The 25,589-nt window shown below is 37.9% G+C and overlaps 1 protein-coding gene across 1 annotated transcript; it reads left to right on the forward strand.

The window, feature by feature from the left end:
• The first annotated feature begins 150 nt into the window (after positions 1–150).
• On the forward strand, positions 151–25,589 carry pepd (peptidase D). Its single transcript, XM_079466197.1, has 9 exons — positions 151–327; positions 3,656–3,842; positions 6,844–6,971; positions 9,120–9,183; positions 14,400–14,447; positions 15,562–15,623; positions 16,322–16,366; positions 20,714–20,789; positions 25,110–25,589. Exons 1-9 carry the CDS (start codon positions 311–313, stop codon positions 25,158–25,160), a joined length of 678 nt encoding a protein of 225 aa, XP_079322323.1. The 5' UTR covers positions 151–310; the 3' UTR covers positions 25,161–25,589.

Raw genomic sequence — 25,589 nt, forward strand, 5'->3', positions numbered from 1 at the left:
TTATTATGGCTTAAATCAAAACAAAAAACTGCAGTTTGATTGACATTCGGACACCGCTGTAACCGGAACATCGTTTACACTGTGTCGAACGATCCGGAAATCCAAAACCCGGAAGCGTTAAAAAGACTTATAAATTCCTTATTTTACCTCACGGCTTTACAGAACTAAATAAAACTATTGAGACATTTTAAAACTCTTTTTCTCGGGTATGAGCGTGGGCGCGGTCATGTGACGCTTGTACAGCGCGAACGCGCACAGATCAGCTGACGCGCGTCACGTGACTGGACCTCTCAGCAGCAGCAGCGCGAGCATGGCAGCGTCACAGCAGTAAGTTAAACTTCATTTTTACTATAAAACTCTCGATTATTTATATCCACGTAACGCGTCGTGCTTCTAAAGAAACATATATCGTGTCGTGGAGTGACAGTTGTCATGTGAGTCTGTCTCAGTTCTGATTTTGACTTTAGTCAGCGCTGATGTGAAGTGATATTGTGATGCTGCTGTGTAATATAATGCAGGTGATAAAACTGTGGACGGTAAAAACACATTTCTGTGCTGAAGTTCACATGTTTGCCCTTTAAATGGTTATTATTAAACCTTTATTTAACCAGGAGAATCCCATTGAGATTAACAACCTCTTTTGCAAAGGTGACCTGGTCAAGACAGTCAGCAGCTTATATAAAACTAATAAAACAAAACAAAACAAAGATACAGAAAACTAAAACTAACACTTCAAATCATTTACAACCATTTTTACAATCTAAAAAGAATAACGTGCACATATTAAGGCCTCTACTTCTTTCATTGTAGATTAAAATGTGTTTAGCGACGCTAAATCATTACATTACATTACATTTATGCATTTGGCAGACGCTTTTATCCACAGTGACTTACATTGCATTATCCTACACATTTATACACAGGTATCTGCAATCCCCTGAGATCAACACACAACCTTGCGTTGTTAATGTGACGCTCTTACCACTGAGATACAGGAAAGCAGTTCATTTCAAGTCCTTTTGCAACATGCCGACGGTGCAGAATACCATTTCCATACGAATCTTAGGCACAGAAAGCATAATGAGAACGCAAAAACTGTTGCCCATTGCTTTTCTGTATGATATAGATCAGTGATCTCCAACGTGGTGCCCGCTAAACACAGGGCTCTGTGACTATACCGATCAGCCAGTCGTCATGAAAGTTTATTATCAGCAAGTGTTGTAAGCGTATAAAAGCTTTAATATATTCAAGTGCAAAAATATCTGAAAGAAATCTGAATTTGGTTCAGTGAGCGTAAAAATAAGGCATCACATGTCATCATGGCATCAGTATGTTATCAACAAGTAGCCCTCTAGAGGATTTTAGATATTTTGGTAGCCCTCGCTTACAAAAAGATTGGAGACCCCCTATATAGACACATAGGTAGCTTGGCAGCAGACCAAGAATTGCCTTATATATATATATATAAAAGTGTACCAATGACATAGCCTTCGAGGAGAATAAAGTTCACAGTGTTGAGTCAGCGTTTTGTAATAAACCTCAACAAAGCATGTTAAGCTATGTCAAGTATATGCAAATTCTGTGCAGAAGTATGCATATATAAAATATCACCATAATCCAAAACAGATAAAAATGTGGTGGCCACATTAAAAGAAAAACACAACAAGTTTTACTCTCAGTTCAAATATAGATTGCTTCTAGATTTTGCACCATTTTGTTTTTGGAGTTTACATTTACATTTACATTTATTCATTTGGCAGACGCTTTTATCGCAGGACTCCTGCTTGACTTTCACGTTAACAACCTTACTATGATAAATATGAAATACCATAGTACACCATATTCGTATACTATGCTATTGACATTGCACTCCAAGGTATTTGAAAGAACACCATATGTACAAATGTTTGTGTTGCCATGTCTGGTGTACATCATTTTTTTGAGGGTTTGATTCAGTGCTGCGAAATATAAGTATTGTTTTATTGTAAAGTGTTTTCAGTGCTTTAATGTTTGATGTGATAAAGTGAATATGAGTTGTGACCTTTGACCTCATACATGGAGACGCTGAGGGAGCGTTTATGAGCCTCTGATCAGAGTTCATCTTCACATGCTCTATCAGTAATGATAAACTTCTCTGTTCTCTGCTCTTTGTCTATCGTAGGCGTTATTTTAATATGATATGAGTGTAAATGAACAGCATGAAAACATGTCGATGATGTTTCTGTTTTAGGACATTTCATAACCGTTGGGCCAGTTCTGTAATTTCTGTTACTGTAATGTTGTGTTAAAGAAACGGTTCACTTTCAGAATGAGAATTCTGAAGGTAAGAAGATGTTTAGAAAAATGTTGGGAACAGAAATCTGTGGGTCCCCATTGACTTACATTGGTTTTGTGTCCATACAATAGAAATCAATGGGATCCAACACTGATGGTTTTTGGTTTCCAATATTTTTAAAAATATCTTCTTTTGTGTTCTGCCGAAGAAAGAAAATCACACAGTTTTAAAATGACAACATGGCGAGTAAACGATGACAAAACATTCATTTTGAAGGTGAGCTATTCCTTTAACCTGTTTCTGTTGTTGACAATTTAATGCCAAATATTTTTTGCCTCTTGAGTAATTATAATGATGATCATGGCGGGGCATGGGATGTGTTTTAGTGTTTAAAATCAGAGATACACTGATATGTAAATTTTGATAAACAGTATCTAAATATTGTTATAAAATTTTCTGAGACTGAAACAAAAGGCAAAAAGTGGGCCGAGGATTTAATTTAAAAACATTTACTGATGAAAAAAGGAATCCATTACTTCCTCCCCAAAAACCGTGCACTAAGCCGACTTTACACCATTAAAAGATTCGTTCAACTTTTCTGGTATAATGTTTATTTAATAAAGAAATTAAAGATGTTCTTCCCGAGCAAACCCGAGAAAGCCACGAGTCTTAACAGATCTCAAGACAGAAAGGATTCTGAATAAAACAATATGCTTTTGTTCCTATAATGTACACATTCATAAATACTGTATCCACATCAACAATGTTTTGCTAATATCAGTAAGTGAATGATCACGACTGTACTGGATTATAACTGTGAGCGGCTGAAGAACTTTAACCAGAGGAAATGATTTATGATTTATCAGCTATAATATATCAGCCTTAAATCATATTTTATAACATAAAACAATGACCATTTATTTATCCTGCATCCCTAGTTAAAATATCATTTTATTTTAGTTTTTAAGTGAAATTTGACCTCGACATGATAGATTTAATGAAATTGATACAAAAGGGGTTTCATTTTCTAAAGATAGTCAGTATCTGTTTCTGCTTTTATGATATTTGACTGAAGTCATGACATTATTAGCTGATCTTTTGTTTCTCACAGTGAGATTCTTTCCCCATTATCATGTGATCACATCCAGCGTGTTGCATAACAGCTGTCACACAATCTGCTTTATCTTACGAGCCGTTTTTCATCAACAATAAAATTCCGCTTGCAAAATACATGGACTGAACTCCAGACCGTCTGTACTCTAGCCATGTTTTTTAACTAAATTAAATATGTCATTAATAGTTGGCTCAAAGGTGTTTGTGTAATGTGAATTCCCTACTTTTATTTTCTAATAAATGTGTGTCGTGGTTGTTGTGTTAAAGGAAGGCAGTGTATTGGCTGGGAAATGACACTCTGAGAGTGTCGGCCGCTCTGTTTGCAGAAAACCGAAAGCGTCTGTGTCGTGCACTGAAAGCAGAGAAGAAGCTGAAACCCGGATCTGTGGTTCTGCTTCAAGGAGGAGAACAGCAGCAGAGATACTGCACGGACACAGACACTGTCTTCAGACAGGTGCTACACACAAACACACACATTGGTGGTGATTTATGCTACTACTAGTACAAACCGTCAAAAGATCTTGATTTTAAAGGTATAGTTCACACAAAAATGACCATTCTGTCATCATTTACTCCCAACTTGTATACATTTCTTGTTCCCATGAACACAAAAGAAGATATTTGTAAGAGTGTCAGTAACCAAACAGATCTCCTCCCTCGTTGACTCCTATAGTATTAATTTTCAAAACTAAGGCTTCACGTACACATGACAGGGTTATCAGAACGGTCTGCATCTACACGGATCCAGGAAAACGGATAAAACGCTGTAGTGTGCACTAGGCCAGTTGATGGGCGATGTTGTGTGTAAATAAACAGGACGTGCCTTGGCACATACACATGCACGTTGCGACGTATGTGTGTTTAAAGTCTAAATAGTCAGCTGGCCTATTTGGTGGAGCAAATCCCCATTTTGCTGGGTAAACGTTAATACATAGTCGATCAGCGAGAGGTCACAGTACGGGAAGCGGCCATAATGTTTTACCCGCACACTCGTGACTGAGCGTGTAATTGTTTTCAGAAAGTTCCTCCTTCCAGTTTACATGAAGACGGCGGTATTTTCTAAAAGTTTTTTTTTCAGTCTCCTAAAATGCTGTTTCCGTGTAAACGGCCCCTCATTTACCTAAAATTATTGTTTTTAATCTGCATGAAATTGCTAAAGTTACTGTTAGCATTATGCATGATGTGTGCCACCTGACCAGTTACCCAGCTGGTCTATGCTCTTAAAACTGTACCACGACACCTGTTGTTCGCATCGAGTTGGTACCTTAATACAGGGAATAATACAGGAAATATTGACTTTCATACTAAACTATATTTTATTTTAATCAAAAGATGCAATTAAGAGTTTTGTACTTTATTAACGGCAGATCTGAGCGGAGATGAAGCTTTGTGGACATGTGATGTTTGTCGGGAAGATGCTGTTCAGTTGTTTAATCTTAAGAATGGAAGGCACGTTTATGGCAGGTCTTGTGTAAATGGTCATTTGTGTGTCTAACAGAGCTCTGTGATTTAATATGGAGGATTCACATGAGCTGATTGAACGTCATGAGCTGCGTGTTTCTCATTCATTAGCTACAGAAGCATGCATTCCCTGCGCTTTTTGCACTTCAGTATGTAGCGAGTCGGGAGGAAGGCTTTGTGTTGTTCTCCATTCGATGGCATTTAATTTGCTGCTGTTAATTTACTTGCATTGTGTTGCATTCGAAGTATCGCCTTGTGTATTTCAACTCTAAATAAATTGTGTTACATATTTCTAATTGTACACGGTTACAGGTCATAAACCAGGAGTGCGTGTGAGGATACGTGTGTGCTGTGATGATTTTATTTTACTGCCCCGTTGCACAATCTGCACATGGATTATGTGATCTGTGTGAAACCAATAAAGTCATCTGAGGACAGAAGAGTTGTACTCTGTGGATTAGATACCACAATTATCAGAGAGATCTTGTGTTAAGGAGTTTGATTGTAAAGGTTTATATTGATCAATCACCCGTGGCTTATGATGAACATTTTTTTACTGCAATTTATCAGCTGTTCGACTTTGCTTTATGTACCTTAAACGGTTCGTGTCCATATTGGTGTGCATTCATGTAAAAGATTGTGATTTAAGACACGTGTGAGGCCTGAACATTTTGGTTGAAATTGAAACGAATATTGACATTTTGACACACGTGACTCTTGCTGTTGAAACACTTGACTGTTAATAATTGTTTATCTTTCACTGCTCAGGAGTAACATTATTAAATCCTTATTCAATTAAATTAAGATATCAATTCCCATTTGATAAGCTTATAGTTTCATTCATTAGCTGTAATATGATGAATAAAATGAGCATTTGTAATATCAAGACTGGAAAGCTGTCTGGTAATAACAGACACAATTGAAATTTCTGCAGATGGTTTAATTTCTTTACTTGTCTGTGCTAATTGTGTTAAATTGTGATAAATGCCACTGAGAGGACCCGAGCTTCATAGATAGCCCGATGCAGATTAGCCAAATTAAACTAAATATTTGGTAAACAAATACATGAGGTGCAGGAGCTATAAGTAGATTCATAAATTACATCTGAAGGTGTGTGTCGGGTCTGTGTAGCGCTAAAGTTGTCGAAAACACCTCTTGTTTTAGACGACAGACAAGATCACGATCCTCACGATTCTGTTGAAAGGTGGATTGAAGACTTCAAGATCGATCTCGATCGCCCACCCCAACGCTGTCTTCCAAACCCCAAGCAGGGATCTGTATTTTTTATTTCTGTTCACCTTCAGCGTTCCTAAAAGCATCTGCAGTACATTTGTAAGAAGGTCGAAAGTGCCGTTATGTACTGAAGCTTTGGAAACAAAACTAACGCTTCAAAAACATAAATCTATAAAAGTGAAGCGAGCAATGTTATGCATTTTGCCGCATTCTCCTGCGTCGGTGTTACAAGCGACGTGGTAAACAGCTGCAGGCTTGATGACGCAAACAAACAGACCCAAATAAAATAAGATAAACACGTCTTTATATGACAAATGATGATGCGTGAAGATCTGTAAGGTTTCAGTGTGAGGAATATGGCACACTTTTCTGGAAACACTTCAGCACGTTCGAAGTCGTCATCTGATTGGTTGAATTTCACAGGATTTCCGGGAGACGTGCGCGTCGCGTTCTTTAACAGTCTGCCTGGAAACAACACAAAGCTGTCTGATCGATTAAGTAAGCTGTTGTGTTTACAACGGTTGCAATAAGAATTCATCACGAGCGACTAAACGCTTCATTCCTTCATTCGTGAAAGTACACCGTTCTTTAACTGCGGGGACATTTCCACGCCTATAAACATGACGCGGCACAAAACGAACCGTGATTGGTTGCTTTACCTGTCAGTCATCTGGCCTATTGGGCGGGCCAAAGAAAGAGAGTAACATCATGTTTATGTGGAGACGAGTCACAGTGTTGAACGTGAATCTGTTGTTTTGCAGGAGTCTTTCTTCCATTGGGCTTTTGGTGTGACGGAGGCTGACTGCTATGGTGCCATCGATGTGAACTCCAGCAAATCTGTGCTGTTTGTTCCCAAGCTGCCTGAGAGCTACGCAACGTGGATGGGCGAGTGAGTGATGCGTACACACAACAGAAAGTCCAGAGAATCAGTTTAATTTGCTGTGCAACACCGTGTCTGGATGTTCTGGTTATGTAAGGGATAGTGTTCATGCAGCCGGTTGTTATCACAGAAAGAATCCCCGACAGTGTGATCAGGACGTGAAGCGGAGGGTCTAACAGCCGGCGACTTCTACATTATCCCACTTATTACACGGCTACTTGCCACATGAGAATAATTTTTTTTAAATATTTGATTAGCTAATTTTTACCGAATGCACAAGGGAAAGCGGTTTACTTTTGGTTTAAAGGTAAGAAATGATGTTCAAATTTCACATTTGGTTCATTCATTTGTAATTATATTGTCAAATATGAAATTAAAAGACATTTATATTTCATTTGTCGAAACAAAACTGTCAAATTTGATTAGCTGCATCCGGGTTACTGTGTGTTAATAGTTTAGAGAGGTTGTTATCTGGGAATTTGCAAATGTAGCGACTGGCCAATCAGAATCAAGCATTCCCATGAGCAGTGTAATAAATATGCGTGTGAAATATTTATGTATTAAATTGCGAGACTTTATTTCTTATTTGCTTTGAGTGGTTTTATAAAAGACAGGCATACACTTTTATTCAAAGTTAAGAAGCTACTGCTGACAGGAAGGATCCACGTGTTTTCGGGTTTGACAACATTCTGTATAATTACGTTTCGTTACTGCCGTATGATGCTTTGTAATTGTAGCGTGAACGTCAGGACAGGTGGGCGTGAAATTAAACCGAAAAAGTGTTGCACCTGAAAAGGCCCGCCGGTGAGATGAAATAGAAGCAGTCGGAAATGTACGGTTATCCGCTTTGAGTCGGACTGCGAGTTTACTGTCAGGCTTTGAAATCACCCAGCTTTTGAAATCGTACTTTCAAAGGTACGGCGGTAAACTCCTCTCTCTCTCCTGCCGCTGTGGAACTTCTGAACGACCCCTAATCCTTCACATACAGCTGTGCTCCTGTAGTTCATCTCACGGGCGTCTCGGGTCAGCGGCCGCTGTGTTAAGCGGTGACCCATCATTGTGTTCATCACATCAGACTCATCTGGAATATCATCCATAATTTATACAGCTGTCAGAGAGAACACATTAACTTATTATGCAGGCATTTATTAAGCAAAATTCTTTGAAGCGGTTCATTTCACAAATCGGAGAAAGTAACTCATTGCTGAATGGAGTATTGAATTGCAAATATGAATATGTTTCACATTTTTTAAGCCACAATATGGAAGAAATTTGTTATGAAATCTCCGATAAATCACAGTGTGATATATTTCATGCAGTTGTGTACTAACATTATCCCAAATGTTCCCAAGAACAAAGTCCAATAGCAGTCGCGGGCTAACGTAGCTTTACATTACACGTTTCTTACAAGCTAATTCATTACGATGACCTCAAAGTCATTCATTCATTACCTCCTCCGTGAACATGATGGGCGATCTCCATATGCCTCTGGATGGTGAAAACCACATGTCCCATAATTCCACTCTCCTACATGACGTCATTTAGCTTCGCCTTTTGTTGTTGTTTGAAAAGTGCACCAACTAGTGGTCCAAATTTACCTATTGTGGCTTTAATGTAACTGCATTGAAAAAAAAGACGAACAATATGGTTAAGAGTTAAGAGCGTTGCCAATGTAAATCACGGCTTCCAGTTTTCAATAACACTGAAGTTTGGCGCTTTGATCACTATGGTGATTCATTCATTTAATCTATTGACATTTGCAGCTTAGAAACGTTGAATAGAGTAGCTCAGATATTTCTGCATGTTCTGTACAACATCAGCAAAAGCCAAACTTCAGTGTTATTGAAAACTGGAAGCCGTGATTTATATTGGCAACTCTCTTAAAATGATTGATATGCAATTAGAAAATTGGTTCGTGCTCGAGTGTGTTTTCTGGAACATGCTTAACTTTGATTCCAAGAAGCAATAGCGCTTGAGTTGAAGAGTCTCTTTACTTGATTTTCAGAAAGCTTAATTTCAAAAATCAAAAGTTAAGTCAATCTGAACTATAGAAGCTACGATCCCAAACGTGTCTCTGACGCAGTAAAACAAAGACCGTGAATAAAGCTTGTTCAACTCCACAGGGAGATCTCATTAAATCTCTCTCTGTCTCGGCAGGATCTTTCCACCTGAACACTTCAAGGAGAAATACGCCGTGAATGAAGTGCATTACACCTCTGATGTGAGTCTCTTCTCTTCTTAAATCTATTAGTACGGAGCTAAATAAGTCCTGTGCCTGTTCATTTGGCCTCATTAGTTTTTGTCTTATATAATGAGGATGAATGTTTACATCTGTATAATGAGTGATTCTTGAGAGGCCTTGAGCTCATTTCAACTGGATTTACGTCTTTTAAATGGTACTTATCGATGTTCAACATGTATGGCTTTGCTGGTGCTGGTGCTGGTGTATAGTATGAACAGAAATGAAATGTTTTTTTATTTATAATGTTTTAATATAAGAATTGAATCGTTAGCGTCGATTGCTAACATGCTAAACTGTGAGAGTTATCAGATATTGTATGCGTTTCAGACTTCAGACTTCAGTGCTTAGAACGGTTCGGCGTGATGGTGGAAAAGCACTCTTAGAATCCTAAAGGCTACGAAGAGCATCCTCAGAATAAATTAAGGAGTGTACAGCAATTCAGACCCCTGAAGACTTTGAAGATAATTATTTTCCCCTGTCAGCATCTCTCTCTCTCTCTCACACACAGTGTTAAAATGCAGTAGTTTAAATGTAATTGGAAATGTAAGCTGGAATATCAGCGCCTCTAGTCATGGGTCAGTCCACTAGATGATTTAATTTTTTTTTAATTATGTCCGCATTCAAGGTGCTGGACTGCTAACCTAGACAGCATATTAAAGAAAAAGTTCTACTAAAAATAAAAAAACATGTGGTTGCAAACCTCTGATTTGATTTGCTCTTCTATGGACCACCAAAGATGATATTTTGAGAAATGTCTCAGTGGTTTTGTGTTCACACAATGGAAGTCAATGGGGTTCAGTGTTGTTTTATTATCAACATTCTTCAAAAATCTTTTGTTTTGTTCTGAAGAAGGAAGAAACTCATACGGGTTTGAAAACACACGGTGATGAATAAATGATGAATGAATTTTCGGTTTTGGGTGAAGTGTACCAATGTTATTGATAAGCTCATTGCATGGTTAAGCCAATCCCATAATGCATTGCTATGATGTCATTGAGAACAGAACAGTCTGTTGATTCTTGTCGGTCTTTTACACTAAAGTTTCTACAGTGGGACGTTCTGTCGAGCCTGATGCCATTGTACAACAGGTCAATGTACAAATAGAGACAGACGCAGTCGCGGCGCGCATGTGTTGCGATGCGGCTTATGGTTCAAATACAGACTGGCAGGCTGTCACCGCGAGAGAGCAAGCTTCCGTACCGAGCACTTTGGGGAAAAGGAGAAAATGCCGTGCATTTTCCACGCATTTCTTATGCTTTTGAGATGGTACTGGTCAGCTCCGTGCAGGGTCGCATCACACTGTGCATCCCCATAATTAATCGCAGTCTTTGAGATTAGAAAATCGCGTTTCACCACAACGTGATTTCATCACAAATGCAATTAATCGTTCAGCCCTACAACAGAGTATTGAACAGGTGGTGGCGTATTACATTGATAAGAGATCTGAAAATGAAACAAAACTGAGAAAAGTAGGACATTAGCACATTGGTAAAAGTGATCTGATGTCATTGAGAACATCACAGTCAGAGTTGTATTTCATTTTATACTAACAAGTAAATGTTTCAAATCAATGGCGAACTCTTCTATAATAAGCATGAGCGCTAGTCGAGTCTTGTGTGCTTCACTTGAGGAGTGATATTTGTGGGATTACCTAGAGCATCTTAAGTGATTCATGAGGTTTGGTTTGGGTTACTTTAGAAGACAGCTGCTGTGTTCTGTTGATCTGTTCACATGCATTTAGATGGCTGGAGATGCATCTCAAAACGTCTCTTGATTGGATTGCTGTCTGTCTCAGACGTGTCTTAAAGGACATTTACACTTGCTGTTTTAATGGCATTTTATCCCATCAGTTTAAACACAAAATACCCGATCAGTCACTGAAGTGATTTATCTTTATTAAAACCGTTACGTCAGCATAACGTTCAAAAAGGCCAATGGTCAGAAGGACATGTATAGTACTAGGTCACCTGGTTATGTTGAGGGTTGTTAATATATTTTAAGCTGTAAATAGCCTGTTTTCAAACTTTATTGAGAAGGTCAGAATATCCCAAGGTCAAAATTTGCTTGATTTTTTTTTAGTGAAATTAAAGCTTTGATCAATCTAATGATAATAACTTGATAGGCAGTGTGACAGTTATATATAACAGATGTTTTTCAGACGTCGTGTAAATCACAAGCATTTCATTCTGTTACAGTAGATGTTTCATCAGGTGAGTTTCATGTAAATTCTTCTTTACGCCTTTAAGCCAGAAAACATCAAACAGAACATGAGTTTATTCAGCCAAACCATTTCAGAAGACTTTCACTGAACTGCGTCCCATTGTTTGCCGTGTTATGTGCCTTCTCTTTGATAGTTATACACATACACATGCATCACAGTTTCTCCTCATCTCGTCTTTTCTACTTTCGTCTTTGTGTGTTAATGACCTTCTCCTGAGGTTTCTTGCAGTGCTTAAGCAGATCATTGGAGGAGACAAACAGCTCTGCTGTGAGCTCTATACAGAAGGCGAAATCTGTTATCTTACAAAACAAATGAAATCTCTATGGCAAATACACACACAGCCCGTCTGTAATCCAAAGCGCTAACAGACCCTGAAGGGTGCGTCAGAATAGACGGCACGCTGGGGGACTTTGACATTCAACATTGTTTTCAGTTTTGACCCTCAGCTGTTAATATAATAGGATATCCAGAATTGTAAAAACACTTCGAAAGTTGTTTCATACATTTTCATGTTGTGATGTTTCTCTTATTAAAAATTGTCATTTCCGCTGCGATTTAAGCCTTGAACCTTAATTTCATGTAACCAGGTTTTACTGGCATTACTCCTAGTGAACGTTTTATTCATAAGAGCACTATCATAAAACAACGTTTTACATTTACTTTTAAACCAAACAGAGTAAGGCTGAACGATTTAGAAAAATAATCTCATTGTGATTTTTTTTTATCAATATTGCGGTTGCGATTTAATATGAGATTATTTTTTAAGTGCCTTATTTTCTGTATTATTTAATAAAGTAAATCCATAAATCATGGTAACCACACAATATTAGACAGATTTACCATAAACTGTAGGCCAGGCTTAAGATGATATTAGTTGATGCCTGAATTGATTGACATATTTCCATAGAACTACCCCATTCATACTAAAATAATGAAAATTTAGCCATGTAATAATTATCATGACATAAAGCAAATAAGCTTTGTTTAACATGAAAGTCATTAATCACAGAAACAAAAGTGCAGATTACATAAATATAAAACAAAACTGTGGCTTTACCACACTCAGTAATTTGATCACTGTAATAAACATATGATAAACATCTAAACACTGCCTGTTAACTTACTAGACAATATTTAAATAAGTAAAAATATAAACTATTAATATATGTATTATCTTCTTTATTGTCTTTTATTATTGTGTAAGTGCTTCATGACGTTAGTAGTCTTTCCCCTTGAGGTAATAGCATTAATGTTAGTACAGACAATCCCTGATCATCCACACAAAACAGCTCAAATAGTCCCACATCTTTTACACTAGACTTTTTTGACAAGGGACATTTTGAACAGAAATCCAAACTTAATTGAGGCTGGCAGCCGTGTCATACACCCTTAATTATTCTCATTTTATCAGCGCAGAAATTGGTTATCAAGATTAATGGGCACAAAATGTCCAATGAGGAAACAAATCAATGCAAACACTCAGAGAAGATGAGAATTATTGAATGTGAATCAATAGTGTTTTCATTACACATTCTCGCCAACTGTGCTGAACGGCAACACATTGTAGTGTAAGTGGAAAATGACTGTCATTAAATCCATCACTGCATACTTGATTAAATCTGATGAGAGAAAGAGAGTCAAGCAGGCGTGATGATGATATCTCTGTGTTTCACTACAGACGCTCGCTTTTGAGAAAATAAGGACATTTTCTTATCGAACTATATATCGAATTATAAATTGATCTCCATAAAATATTCCTTATTTCAACAGGAGATAAAATCAAGCACATTACAGAGCGTTATAAAATCAAACATTTAATATGAATCTTTTAAAGTGGCAGTCCGTAAGAATGGCCTCTTTGTCGCCATCTCTGTTTGTAATTGGTACAGCAGGTGATGTGCGGAGGTATTTTCTTTAAGTGAGTTGTGATACGGCACTGTCGCAGTGAACCGGTAAGAATCTTCACTGTACATCAGAAGCGCGTTATAAACGTAACCGTTAACATGGCAGATGATATCACACGAAACAAACATTTTGTCAACCTTTGCTCAAATGCTGTGGGGACACAAACAGAAGTTTAGTGTATTGTTTTGGATTTTCTTCAATAAGTGCCAGTAAACACACTTTACAGTTCACTTAGTTGAAAGCAGTCAAAAACAGCACGCGGTGTCAGGGTTACCAGTAAAAGGGTTCAAAATAAGCAAATGGCTCCGAGCGAGTCCAGCGTGGTAAGCAGGCGCGCTAACAACGAGGCCACAGGCACTGAAATAAGTTACATGAGCATCTTTTGACCCGTGAAATGAAGTTTACCTGCTCGGATCACACTAGATAGTTTCTGTTAAATTTTATGCATTAAGATTATTCATTATAATCGCGTCAGGATGCAAGAAACTGTCTGGGTTTTTTGCGCTCCCCCGGTCATTTTGCGCCCTATGCCACGGGCCGGCCCTGCCTGCGGGTCAGTCTTTCTTCACAGTGGCTGAGATTCTGAAGCAGTGGAAGTTTGAGAGTTTCTGCATGATGCCGTCGGTCGAGATCAGTAATTTACTATGAGAGAGAAACGCCAGGGTCTGGATAAATAATGAGAGACATTTCATTTGTGTTTGAATTACTCCTTTAATGTCACCTTCAGTGTTTGGATTTGAGCGTTTGCATAAAGCATCAGGCAGAAATGTGAATCAGCCCTGCAGTAATACGGCTTTAAAACGAGCACGTAAGACAGCTCAGGTGTCCTTTCCCACAATCCTTTGCTCATTATATTCAGACAGTGAGGTTGACTGAAGATTATTGATGATTCATCTTCTCATTGGCTGACATTTAAGGAGTCTGTCAGACATCTTCCTCCACCGCTGGATTTTCTCTCGATCGAGAAATCCCCCCCGAAAGGCAATTTCACTTTTCTTCATTAGCGTATGCCAGCGGCCTTCTGGGATTTTCTCTGATATTCTGTCTAATGAAAGCTCTTTCTTCACAGATCGCTGATGTCCTGGCCAAAATGAAGCCAAGTGTCCTCCTCACACTGGTAAAATCCTTCTCTCGTATTTGAAAAATATGTTTTCTGTAAGTGTTATTTCGAGATACATGAAAAGCGGCTGAAAGATTGCAGATTTTTGTCCACACTGACTGTGACATGAAAGAAAAAAATCTAAATATTACAGTCATTTTATTTCTTTCATTTATAAGATAAATTCCTGAACAATTTAAGATTTACTTTAAAGTAAACTCACAGGTTCACGGTAATTTTACTCGTCAATTTTCATATTCCTAAATATCTTACTTGTAGAGGACAATACTCAATACTTTAATTTAGGGGTATTAAATTAAGGAATGGTTTATCACATTTGGCTAAAAAAGTCTTTAAAACGTTACAAAGAATATTTAAATGATAATCCTTTGGATGCTCTGCAAAAAAGTGTTTTTTGGTTGATTTCTGGTACATATTGTTTTTGGGAGTTTTGGTATTACGTGAGTAAAATGTTTAAAGGGTCATTGTATGTTTGTAAAATAGTTTTGTACATTCCGGGTATTTTTTTGTTTTGGGTTTTTGATAAAGGTAAATTATGTAATTAGGCTTAATTCTATCTTTATTTAGTTTACTTAGGTTAGGGATTTAGATAAGCCCTTTGGGTTTTTTTTTTAGCTCTCCTTGCACATTATTGTTGTATTTTCTGTTTTAATTTTTTTAAACTCAAATATTTTTGTATATAACATCCATTTTGCATTGTGCAAAACATAAACTGAACTAATTCATTTAGGAAATGCTTGTATCCAAAGTGACTTTAAAACTAGGAACATCACAAGCGGTTGATCTCACGAGAGCATCAATTCAGATTGTTTTGCCAAGACCGAGCTCATACAGAAATATTTTTTCCATAAGCATTTACATTCATGTTGTTCTCAAACTGAATATATGAATGTGTTCATGTTTGAAAATGAACGATTTGGTTAGATTATTCTCTCAAAAACAAGGTCATTTAAGAAGTCCCCTGAAGCCCCGCCCACAATGAAATGATACTGGTCATGAGACGGGCCCTATTAAGAATGATGGGGAGCTCATTTGATATACAGACATACAGCGAGTGCTGTACGTTTGGATAATGAGATGGTTTGAAATGTATCTGTCTGTCTCTCTGCAGCGGGGGGTGAACACAGACAGTGGCAGTACCTGTCGTGAAGCGTCGTTTGAAGGCATCAGCAAGTGAGTCTCATGCATTATTCAGAGTTCTGCTCCTGAACCTCATTCCACAGTCAGTGTCGTCCTCCGGTGACTCGCAGAGCTCCGTGAATTCTGCTTTTAATTACCGATGATTCCACACAAATCACAAGCTCGACGTTAGATATTAATGCGACCGCAGCGATGACCTGAACACTTCAGCCACACTTTATCACGACCATATCAAAGCACGTTATTTAAAATGAAGAACGCACGCCTTTTAAGCATCATTTGTCAGGAATGATGAAAACAGAGTCACGACACCTTAGCAACCGCATAGCAACTGCACAGCATCCACTTAAAGCACTCTATTGTCATGTACGCTAATGATCTGTTGACTGCTCACCAAAAAGTAAAAAAAACATTTACCCTCCAGAGGTGCTTTACGCGGCTGAAAACGCCGTTTGCGGGCGCTTGAGCATTTTCTTTTTTCAGTCGGAGGCGCGTTGATAACTATGATATGCTGAGTGTGAAAATAAACTCTGAGCGCCGGCACTGAGCTTGCCGAAAAGAAAACCAAACTATTTGAAAACAATTGAAAAAACGCGCCTCGCGCCTACAGAACGCCTCTGTGGCATAGCAACACCCTAGCAACCACCTGTAACACCGTAGAAAACGACTTTAAAAGGATGTGAAATATGTTGTTAGATGTTTATGATGACACGTGTTCTTGTGTTTTGCAGGTTTGAGGTGAATAACAGTCTGTTGCACCCGGTCATCGTGGAGTGGTGAGTTTCTTTAAGATGAACAGAGTTCCTTTTTAATCTCAATTTCCACACTATTACATATGAAGAGTTTGGTTCCAAAATGAGATAACCTCATTTACATTTTATTTCAAAAATCATGTTTTTTATGATGTTATCATGTTTTTATTGTGTTAGTTGTATTTTGTGAGTTATTAGGGCTTATATCAAAACAAACCAACAGCAGTTTGATTGATAGAGATTGTACTGCACAACAAAAAAATATTTAATTATTAATTATTGAGTTATCTCATTATGGAACCAAACTCTTCATCCCAGTTTTGGCATCTGTGGAACTCGTTTACAAAAAAAGATGTGATTTGTTTTTTTTCCAGCCTTTATATTTGTTCAAGATAAACACGTCTTTTTTACAAAAAACAAATAGTGCTTTTTATTCATAAACGCGATTAAACCTCTCATATATCTACTAGATAAACATCATGCATGGGTTTGAAGGAACACTCTGTCTGTCAAACTTTATACTTGATTGATTTGACATCTTAATGACGCTAAAGCACTAAACCGCTCAATGTTTTGCCTTTAATGTCCATTTAAACTATGAAAACTAGTTTAGTTATTCTAATTAGCAAATGTTTGATCCTTGGATGAAACCGACATGAATCGCTACCGTTTGATTTATTTCATCTTCGTTGTTTAGATGATTCTTGTTTAATCTTGATTTGACCTAAAACGTTCAGTGCGTGTCCTCTTTAATCGCAGTGTGTTTTGTATTTCGTCACGTCTGCGTTTAATGAACTTCTGAGCATCATCGAGCGTTCAGATGCAGAACAGAATCCATTTCATTAATGCGTTCTTCATTTAATGTGAATGGTGAGACAGGATGGAAATGCTGTTAGAAAGTGAGTCGTTTTGGAGCACATAGGAAACACTTGAGCTGATTTAAGCAGAATGACGGTGTCGTGGCCGAGAGCTCTTTTCTCTCATGAGTACAGATCCACAAACAATCCCACGTCTCCATCTCTCTCTCTCTCTCTGTCCTCCTGTGCAGCCGGTGTTGGTCTGTAATGGTCTGCGTGCTTCTCTCGCCGCCGTCCGCATTAGGGTCTTCTCTTCTGCGCCTGCTTTCATTACGCCTCACTCGCTAACTTTGTTTTTTCTGATCTTCTCCTCTTTCGTTTATTACCTCCAGATTTCCAGAGAGAATTTCAAGATTGCTTCACCATGATGTTCGTTTCACAAATATTAAAGACCTGCAGACGAAATATAGATGCGTTTCCTCTCATGCCGAACATCAACTTAGAATTTTCCTCAATAAAGGACATATTTTCATATGTGTGCGGGATTCCTGACTGTTGGTTTGCAAGATTTGTTTATGTTTGTGTTTTCAAGATTTATATGAATTGACGAATAAAATGACATGGACATGTTTCTTCACAGCTGATTTGTGTTTCACTAGGGCTGTCAAACGATTAATCGCATCCAGAATAAAGGTTTGTGTTTTCATAATATACAGTTTGTGTGTGTACTGTGCATATACATTTTGTATTTATAACCACATACATGAATATAGATTTAGGAAATATTTACATGTATTTATTGATATTAAATAATTTACATTTTATGTAAATGTTTATTTATTTCTATATTTTTCTTAAATATATGCTCGTATGAGTATGTTTTTATCAATACAAAGTTAACATGCACAGTATGCAGACGTTTATTTTGTTATCTCAAACTTTTATTCTGCATTCCATGAAAGCCACAATATGTAAGAATCACTTGCACAGTGTGATATATTTCATACAGTTGGGTACTAACATTATCCAAAATGTTCCCAAAAATGTGCAAATATGCGCGATCTGTTGTTCTGGATCACGATTACTTTTGGCAAATAAAGGAAACCCCAAAAAAGCGTAAACATAGTTTACTTTTCAAACGACGACTGTATGACCGTTTTAAACACGTTAAACTTTGTAGCATTACGCTACCAAGTCCGATAGCAGTGGGCTAACGTAGCTTTACATTCCACGTGTCTTTCAAGCTAATTCATTACGATGACATCACATCAAATTCATTCATTACCTCCTCTGTGAACATGATGGGTGATCTCCATACGCCTCTGGATGGTGAAAACCACATGTCCCATAATTCCACTCTCCTACATGACGTCATTTAGCTTCGCCGTTTGTTGTTCTTTCAAAAGTGCACCAACTAGAGGTCCAAATTTGTATATTGTGGCTTTAATCGAGATGAATCATTTGCTAGCCCTTTTTTCAGTGCTGTCAGTAAAGTTGTGTCAGAGCTAGGTCGTGTAGAACTATAAAATGTCAATAAGGTTTTCCTTAGCTAGGATGACATCAGCAATATGGATTTATTAAGTTTTAAATCCGATGTAGAACTCCAACCTGATCTCACAGGAATATGAAACTTTTTTGAACGAATTCGTACATTATGAATGAAAAAAAGACGTACGATTACTAGAAAAAATTATACTGAAACACTGCCCCAACCCTGACGTCACTAATGTAGCCGGTCCCACTTGCCCCGCTCTCGGCGGGCTTCGAACCGACGTCGGTCTGAATGGGAGACGGGCGCTCTCTAGCAGTCTCTAGCGTCTGTCACTAGAGTGTCTCTGTTGGTCAGGGAGTGAGGCTTACACACTGCGCAGCTCTTCACTAGCTTGCACACGAAAGCAAAGCGTTTTCAATTAGCCGCATTGTTTTTTTTGTGATCAACATTTTTATTGTTTTCCAAATGAAGGGAGGGAGAGGGAGAGGGAGGGGGGGGGGGGTTACAGACATAACCAAAATCATGTGACTATATGAAGAGAGTAAAAAATAATAACAAATAATAAAAATAATAATAGATAAAAGAAACATCACAATGGTAAGAAAACACATAAAACAATAGAAACATGTTCGGCAGTGTTTTGCAACAATGATTGCCTAGCTGTTGTCCCTGGTCCAAGAGCTTATCTTAGATGAGAAAGAGTTCCAAGCTTGTACCGTCGCTGGTCGCGCCTTGTTGAGACGCGCAGTTGTATGTTCAAGGTTGACAATGTTGACAAGGCTATGGATCCAGAATGATTTCATACACATATCGGGAAAGAACCAGTTTTTCAAAATTGTTTTCTTTGCAGACGTAAACCCTGCAAATACCATTTTGAGCTGAATTTGTTTTAGATGTATATCACAATTATCATTAAGGAGACAAAAAGCAGGATTGGGAACATAGAAAATATCAAGGATATCCCCTAAAACTAAATTTACATGCAACCAAAACTTAGATATAACTGGACACTCCCAAAACATGTGTAAGAAAGTCCCAGGTGAGGCAGTGTTACATATGTGACAGTTGTGAGTAGGTTGTAGTTTCATCTGGAATCTCCTATAAGGTGTGATATAGGCTCTATGAATAGTTCTAAAGTGAATTAGTTGGTGAGCTAGGTTCTTAGAAGTTATACTTAGATTACTCCATATCCTCTCCCAATCAGGTTTTATATTTAACCTCCCCAACTCCCTGTTCCATACGGATTCAATTGGAAGAGCCTTAGCACTATGCTGGATCAGCGCACTATATATCAAAGAGACAGAAGATCTGCCCAGTAATGGTGCAATCCATTGTAACATAGGATGTGAGGGTAGAGGAGAGTTCCAGGGAACTCCATACGTTTTTAAGGCTGATCTTAGCTGAAAGTAAACATTAGCCGCATTGTTAAATAGTAACGTTTAATATGTTCTGGCGGTGTAAAATTCTTATTTTAGCAAATCTCTTCATTATTGTGAATGCACATTTTCTGATGCAGGCGGGTGTGTTCATCGTTTGTGTTTAGAGTTCAGGACTGTGAAATAGAGGTGCTGATGAGAATCACATTGCTGATCGTTACCGTGGGTTACGGCTCTTTTTGTGTGTGTGTGTGTGTGTGTGTGTGTGTGTGTGTGTGTGTGCGTGTGCGGTGATATATTTAGATGTGTTATTAGCTTCACATTCACACTGAGTCACGGATGATGATGATTCTGTAATACACACAGCAGCAATAAGACAAACCAAGATGGAGGAGCAGGAACAGATAGTGGAGGTGATGAAAAAAAACATACTGATGAGAGATTAGGGTGTTGAATGTCTCTGACGTCAGTGCTGCTGACTTTGGACTAAGTTTAGAAGAGATGCTTTCTCAAGGCATCATCGCTTTTTCTTCAGACTCTGGAATCTGATTTTACCATGTTTATTCCTAATAGTATGTTTTTATATGTGCAGTAAAATCCCAGTTATGATCTGATTTGTATCACAAGTCCAGGAGTTTGTCCTCACCTGTGCTGTGAGTTTTGCACATTTACATTTTTAATTTTCTCTTTCTTTCTGTCTTTGTAGTCGTTTAGTTAAGACTGACATGGAGCTGGAGGTCCTGCGCTACACCAACCGGATTTCCAGTGAGGCGCACAAAGAGGTAAAGAAAGGCTGGTGTCCTTCGGGTTCAAACCACCCCAGAATACATGATTGAAAAAATCATTTATAAAGCTACGGGCAACGAGATGTTTTGTGATAGAGTGATTTTACCAGGGTAAATATGGTAAAGTCAATGTAATGCAAAGACTCGACTGTCTTATTTGTATAGGTTTTTTTTTGCATTAAGACGAATATGGGGGTAATGTGCTTTGTTATATCAGAAATAGTCACATTTTATCATTGCAGTATGGGTTCAAAATACCTGGACATGTATTTATCCGTCTATGGTTTAGTGTACAAATTGAAAATGTGGGGCTTCACACACACACAGAGCTCTTGTAATATCAAGCTTTTTCTGCTCCACTGAAGGATGAAAGCAGACTTGTGAAATATGCACTTATTAGTCAGTATTTATGAAGGGAATGTGAAATGGTTTGTGTTTAAAAGTGCAGCGCAGTCAAGCAGCAGACGTGATTGAATCTGGAGTCTGAGAATAATTGGATAATCCAGGCCGATGGAAGAAGTGTTTATAAATGAAAAGACTTTGGATAACTTGGATATTAATGGTCCAGTCTGTTGTTTCTAAAAGAATTACTGCTGCTTGCTCGGAGCACATTTATCATAATAATTGCTGATGTTAAAATTGATCTTAATATCAATAGGACTGTCAAACATTTATTTCCGTCACAATTTTTGACAGATTTCTACTCCTTCATGGGTATAGCTCAACCCAAGATACTTGCTTTTATGTCTTACATTTATTTATGCACTTATTTTAAGAGCATAAATAAAACATTTCTTAGAATGTTTGAGAATGTTTTCAGGTATCAGTTCATGCACATCTGTTCAGCTCAAAAGAACAGAAGTTCATACAACTTGGACCTTAAACATCTGCACGAGAAACAGATTTTTAGTAAATCGTGACTTATGTAATTAGTTTTTTTACATTTACATTTATGCATTTGGCAGATGCTTTCATCCAATGCGACTTACACTATACACTGTTTCTGACTATGTGCAGTTGCTAGCTCCATTCCCTAACCACTGATCCACAGGAATGCTTTTTCACTTCTTAGATGGGCTTAATATAAAGATGATCATTTTTCAATTCACATTGCATGGAGAAAGTATAAATAATAGACATTCTTGAATGACCTCTCCCTTTAAACGTGTAGAAAATGATGAAGATTTATTTCGTTCTGATCCGAGTCATTGTAAAAGTGCAGTGAAATAGTTGCACTTGTGTTATTGAAAGAAAATGACCCCTGCACCTCATAACACAGAGAAATGACCTCCACAGGCCGGGTCTATCTGCAGTGGATCGCCTACCTTTGACGTCCCTTATTTCCAGCAATAAAGCCTGTGACGCATATGAGCTGACATTGGTCTTCATATGTGCCATTCTTACCAGGAGCTGATGAAGAATAACATCTGACAGTCTTCTCTTATTACTGCATATTCACTTTAAGTGCGACACAAATCACAGCCACAATAGAAACAAATAGATTTCTGAATGCAGAAGTGAGAGTCGGGGTGATGGTGAAGTCACCTAAAGAGTTCAGCGGACGGCCACAGGGAAGTCGAGAGTTCAGGCCGGGCTTAAAAATCCCACGTTCCTGTTTTTATTATTCTAATATTACAATGAAAGGATTTGGCATGTGTAAATGTGTAACAATCTCATGTAGTTAAATCACAGATTCACATGGAGTCGCTTAATTAAGCGTCAGCATAAATCTACATTTCTCATGATTATTCAGACTCCAGGAGACGAGCGAGTTTTAGTTTGGCTACATGAGAGATTACAAACCACGAGGCAAACCAACAGCCGTCTGACTGCCCTGACGCTCTTAGACAATGTGTTATATAAATTCAGATTTATTGTGATAATGTTTCTGCTTACTGAGATTTCAGAGGCGTTGCTTCTTAGTGTCACGCGTGACCTCAGAGGCTTGTCGGTTTGATTTACTCCACCCCTCGGGTTTGTGTGAGAATATCATCCAGACGCTTACAGATGTACAAGAGCAATGATTCTTCAGTGAATCTTGTCTGTTTCACTCAAATCAAAAGCGAAGAAAGACTCATTATATTTGCGTCAAAGAAAAATGTGGTTTGATTTCATCACAATTTTTACATTAGCATTAACATTTTCATCAAAATGCTCATTACTGTAATACTCCTGGACATTTGAGATGAATTTTTAAAATTAAAATGTAGAGAGTGCTGTATAAGAACTAAGTGTTATCATTCAATGATCTGCATTTAGTTTCAAAGCCGTATGAAGTTGTGTCTGAGATGCTCTTCTTGAAATTATGAAAGTGTTGTTGGTTATTTTTGTGGCGGATTTCAGAAAGGATTAAAGCTAAATACAAATGGCACATATCGGTTTGGGAACTGCAAGTGAGAATCTGTTGCAGAGGATTGTGGGTGATTTTTCTTTTAACGGTATTTAAAAATAACATTTTCAACATCATTTTTCAGAGAGCATTGAGAAATATTCTCAAGATTGGGTGACAAAATGGACAAACCCAACTGTTGGGTTATGCTGGGTTGATTCAATTGTCAGGTGAAATATAAACATTTGCAGGGTTTATTTCACTCAACAGTTGGGTTTGTCCATTTCTGACCCAACGCTGGTTTAAAATAATCCAACATAAAACAACAGGGCAATTCCAGCGTTATGGACGTGACATAAAAATACTCAGAGAATCTATTTGTCAAGAATATATTGAACCATCTGTTTATATTTGACTAACTCTTGTTGATAGAGTCTAAACATCAGAAAATATCAGTCTATGAACAAATTTGAAAAGTGAAATAAACATGCGTTTAGTTTTTGTAATAAATGCGACAAACTTTGTAGGATTTCTGTGAAATAAAACGCACAATCCTGAAGCAATAATACCCAATGAATGGAGAAGAGATGCCTCTTTATAGAACATTAAATAGTGACTTTATCCATTTATGAGGAATATGTAGCGGATGTGACAATCCTGAAAATGGCTCTTACCTGACTATGAAAAATCATGCAGTAAAAATAAAACAAATGCTTTATAAATTTGAAGAGAGATCTCACATGGGGATCTGAACTAAACGTTAATATCTGTGCTGTTACCATAGAAAAAAAACCTTGGTATTAAAACTAAATGTTGTCATGGTAAGGTTGACATTTTCACTGAATTGCCCAAGAAGTTACTTACTTAGAAACAAATGTAAAGTATAATGTAATGTAAGTCGCTTTGCATCAAATGCGTAAATGCAAGTTAGCTATTCTTCATACTGTAATGTTCACTGCAGTGTTTTACTTGAGAAAGAAAATGAAATGGTATTGTATTGTCATGACAGAGAGGTATAATGTTGAGTTTGTATTTGTGGCCCTTTAAGAGAGTGTAGCTGTGAGAATTGTGTATCCCTGATCAATTCAATCCAAAATGTATTTCCACTCTTGGCTAGTTTATTTCTCCCATTGGGTTTCATGTCTCTCTAGTCTCTAAAGACAAGGACCCGCTTTCTGTGCTACGTGTCTTGTGAGGACATCACACTGGACCTGTTTATAGAGTAAATGAGTTAAACACAATCAGAGAGACATCAGGTGCTCGGTGAGCTATGAGTCTCACGGGACGTCATTAGGATCCTCATCTTTCTCTTCAACATCCCAGAGCTGCGATCGCACAGAACATCAGGAGCGATCCACATCAGGAGATTCAGTGGGTCTGGACCGGCCCTGCAAAGGATGATGGGAAGAGATTATGTTAGTAATGAAATTAAAATCGATCTTTTTCTCAAGTCTTATAAAAAGAAGACACAACGAAGCAGGAAGATTCATAAGCACATGCTTGAAACTGCATTTAAAGTCATGACAGACAGACTTCCATCTGTATAGTCGGCACCTTTTTATTCTTATAGTTCCAACATTGCCATTGTCACAAAACCGTACCCGTTACAAGCTCAGATCATCGGGCGATTCTCTCTCTCCATGGATGAAAATAAAAGCTTTCCAGTCTACAATCATCATCAACCCCTTTAATCTGCCCTTGACACACTCGCAATCATTTCTCCTCACCGCACACTAAATGACTCTTATCTCATCAAATGGATGAAACGGGCTGTAATTTGAAGGCAATTGTGGGTGATTTTCTGTGACTCGCTCTGAATCCCGTCGTCTGTGAGACTTCATTCAGATCATTAGATATCTGGAGAGGAGGAGAGAAGGGGAAATCCTCCTCGTAATGATGGCCGTAGCGCTGAAATGATTCAGCGTTTGACTAATTGAATAGTTCCTAAAAGCTCTTATCTGATATGTGTGTGTGTTTCTGTGTGGTAGGTGATGAGACGTGTGAAGCCGGGACTGAAAGAGTATGAGATGGAGAGGTGAGTATTGATTTCATTGATGGGCAGGACTCCGGCTGGGCGATCTAGTCTGTAGGCTTCTTACGTACAGTAGTTACAGTCAGTTAGTTTATCGTCTTCAAATGGATTCATATTGTCATTTTAAGTACCGAGTCATGACTGACCAAGAAAGTCGTATTTATGAGTTGGATGATTCACGAGTGGTCGAGTCATGACACCGTACAGGTTGTCATTTTACATTTTAAGCATTTTACATGAACATGTATTTTTTTTATGAAAACTTTATACGTGATTGGAAAAAGGACTTTCTTGGGCACTTTATAGTGTTTGATGTGACTTATTGGTAAATTCCATTCATAAAGTTAAGATATTGATAAAGCTACATTCTCTATAGTTCATGCTAGCTTTTTTTATGTCTTAAACACATTTAATGAGGAATATCCGACTCTGGGTC

The sequence above is a fragment of the Barbatula barbatula genome (genome assembly GCF_947034865.1).
Source record: "Barbatula barbatula genome assembly, chromosome: 10".
NCBI classification, from domain to species: domain Eukaryota; kingdom Metazoa; phylum Chordata; class Actinopteri; order Cypriniformes; family Nemacheilidae; genus Barbatula; species Barbatula barbatula.